At 32.4% G+C, this 2712-nt stretch overlaps 1 protein-coding gene across 3 annotated transcripts in view; it reads right to left on the reverse strand.

Annotated features, from left to right (window-relative positions):
- The window catches only part of LOC107669573 (E3 ubiquitin-protein ligase parkin-like), a 162701-nt gene extending 161361 nt beyond the window's left edge, over positions 1–1340 (reverse strand). The window contains exon 1 of one of the 3 annotated variants that reach the window (XM_016461875.1): positions 1234–1340. In XM_016461875.1, the coding sequence (XP_016317361.1) occupies positions 1234–1240 (7 nt within the window). In that variant the 5' untranslated portion in view covers positions 1241–1340. The remainder of the gene's footprint in view (positions 1–1233) is intronic. The other 2 variants (XM_016461874.1, XM_016461876.1) reach the window with 2 other exon arrangements.
- Positions 1341–2712: the final 1372 nt, after the last annotated feature.

Below are 2712 nucleotides of genomic sequence, written 5' to 3' on the forward strand. Positions count from 1 at the left end.
AGTCTCTCTGAGAGCGGCTCGGAAGAGAGGGGCGGGGTCAACAGAGCTCATTAACATTTAAAGGAAAATGCTACAAAAACGGCTTGATCTGAAAAGAGCTGTTTTTGACAGGGTAAAAAAAGGTGTTTTTACACTACCATTGAAAAATTTTAACCAAACTATGTTACAGACTTTTCATTAAGACCCCAAAGAATCATATCAACTTGTGGAAAATGGGCATCCTATGACCCCTTTAATATAGCATCGAAGTGATATGATTGATAAATTGATATTGATCAAATATGATGCTAACTAAGTGAAATAATAAAGCATGCTGAAAAACATAAAAGCATGAATGAAAAACAATCACACAAATCTGGAACAAACAAATGATGAGACTGACGGTCTTTTATCTGAAGTTGCAGCAAAAATATGATTTCTTCAAAATGAGTATTATTGTATTCATATAAGCAATTTAATGTCTTTATATCACATCTTAAATCATCATTATGTGACTTCTAAAATATTCTTCAAAATATTCCTAAATTAATGTTTTATTTTTATTATTATGTTTTATGAATATTTTTGTAAATAAAAAATATTATATTATCATTTTTAGTAGCAGTTATGTAAGAAAGTGAAGACAATAAAAATATCAGTTAAGTTGTCACTTTTTCTGGGGCATTTGTTTTATGTGTTTAAATACATTTATACAAGTAATTATTCACAGTACTCCTAAACAAGTCCTCATTATTATTATTATTATTATTATTATTATTACCTTCGAAGTTTTTGCGGTTTCATAAATTGTTGTTTGTTTCATAACTCTGTTTTAAGGTATGTGTCTCTGTAAATATAAACTCACCTGAATAAAAGAGTCTGACAACGATCCTCATTATTATTATTATTATTATTATTAAACCTAAGAGTGAAAAGTTTCAAACGCTAGGCTATTTGTCAACACACTCTCACTCTCACATTTCTTTGAATTCGCGTAATTTATCTTAACCTGGAGCTCCGCTTTTGTTTACAGCTGTTCACTGAGATGCATTTTACTGTATTTTTATATGGTTATACCTCACAATAACGCTATGATTTTAAGACTGGCCGCAGTCAGCTGTGATGTGAAGGTACAAGGCACAATATCAAATTACGCTACATCACCGGCATGAAATCAGTTCCAACGGGAAATAAAGACATGGGTAGTATAGGTTACGGACAGCCTTAGGTAGTCGCTAATAAATAACTGCTTACCGATCATACTGTGATATCTGCTGCGGCCCGGATTCCCTCCAGTGTGACTTTGGTGTTTGTTGACATGTCGCGTGCGCGAACAGAGCCAAAACCGCACGGGATCATGGGAAATAGAGTTCAGCAGCACCTACTCTTCACCAGCGTAGGAAAATAATTAGCGTAGGAGATGACAAATAGCAGGCTCACTGAATTTATCTGAATTTAATAATTCAGCTAGAACATGAATGGTTAAAATTTAAATGAGACATATAGGTAACAGTGCTAAAGACGTGAGGGATGAAAAACTACATTTCCTGGTTGGATAAACCTCAGAGGAAGTTGTTGTGGTGAGGGGAATTTGCACGTGGATTATTGCAGAAGTGTATGCGAAATCCTTATGATGGTATTCCGGTTATTCCTGAGGCCACAGTTTGATGTTGATGATCAGATCAGGTGCATATAAAGTAAGTAAGGTAAACGATGCTGTTCATTAAATTACGAATGTCAGTCACTGAGCAGTTGCCACTTCCATCGAAAAAGGTACACAAATTAGTTTTTTTTTTTTTTTTTTTTTTATGGGAGAAAACATTCAAGAGTTGCAGACAGAATGTCAGATGGAGAGAAAATAAGCTAATAACTAAGAAGCATGGATTTATTATTATTATTATTACTACTACTACTACTGTATTGAATTGGATATCCTTTCACCAGATTAATGCCTCTGTTGTAGGGTTTTAATTGTTGGCTACAGCTGATATGATAATGGATTGTGCATGTTCAAAACTAATTAGTCTTCCTGGTCTTTTCTTTTCTTTCTGTTCTTTTTCTGTGTGTTCTTTGACCTGTTTTCCATCACTACCCTTACCAACAAGTAGTATACTTCAAGTTTACTTTATTAAGTATACTTAAGTAAAGTTCAAGTATATTTTTAAGTATAATTTATGTAGTAAGTATACAAATATCAGTGTACTAGTAGTATAATTGTAAGTGTACTATTTCAATACTCCTTGGAACTAAATTGGCCCACTTTCTAGTATATAAAAGTATACTTTTAAGTATACTTTAAGTATAACAGTAGTAAACTTTGAGTACACAACTAGTTTACATCTATGTTTTTAGTTTGTACTGCAACTATACTAAAAGTGAACTTATAGGTACACTGATAGTTTACTAATTAAATACTTGTAGCAGTTTTAGTACACTTTGAAGTATAGTAGACGACTAGTTTAGTAGTTTTATACTGCGAGTATACTCATAAGTTTTCTTTAAGTGAACTTTACATCATACTTTAAGTATAAACCATTTTATTCTAGCTTCATGCATTCTTCTTTTAAACACTTGAATGTGGGTAAGTTTTATAAATAAAAAAGAAATAAACAAGATTTTGAACAAAAAGCTGAAAAAAGACTATGAATTGGATTCAGAATGATAATCAAAACATAGATAAAGTCGATCAACACCCCAAAGCTTGACAGTCAGTATTACCTCTTCATTGGTCGA

This window comes from Sinocyclocheilus anshuiensis, unplaced genomic scaffold, assembly GCF_001515605.1.
Source record: "Sinocyclocheilus anshuiensis isolate Anshui unplaced genomic scaffold, SAMN03320099.WGS_v1.1 scaffold460, whole genome shotgun sequence".
Taxonomy (NCBI): Eukaryota; Metazoa; Chordata; class Actinopteri; order Cypriniformes; family Cyprinidae; genus Sinocyclocheilus; species Sinocyclocheilus anshuiensis.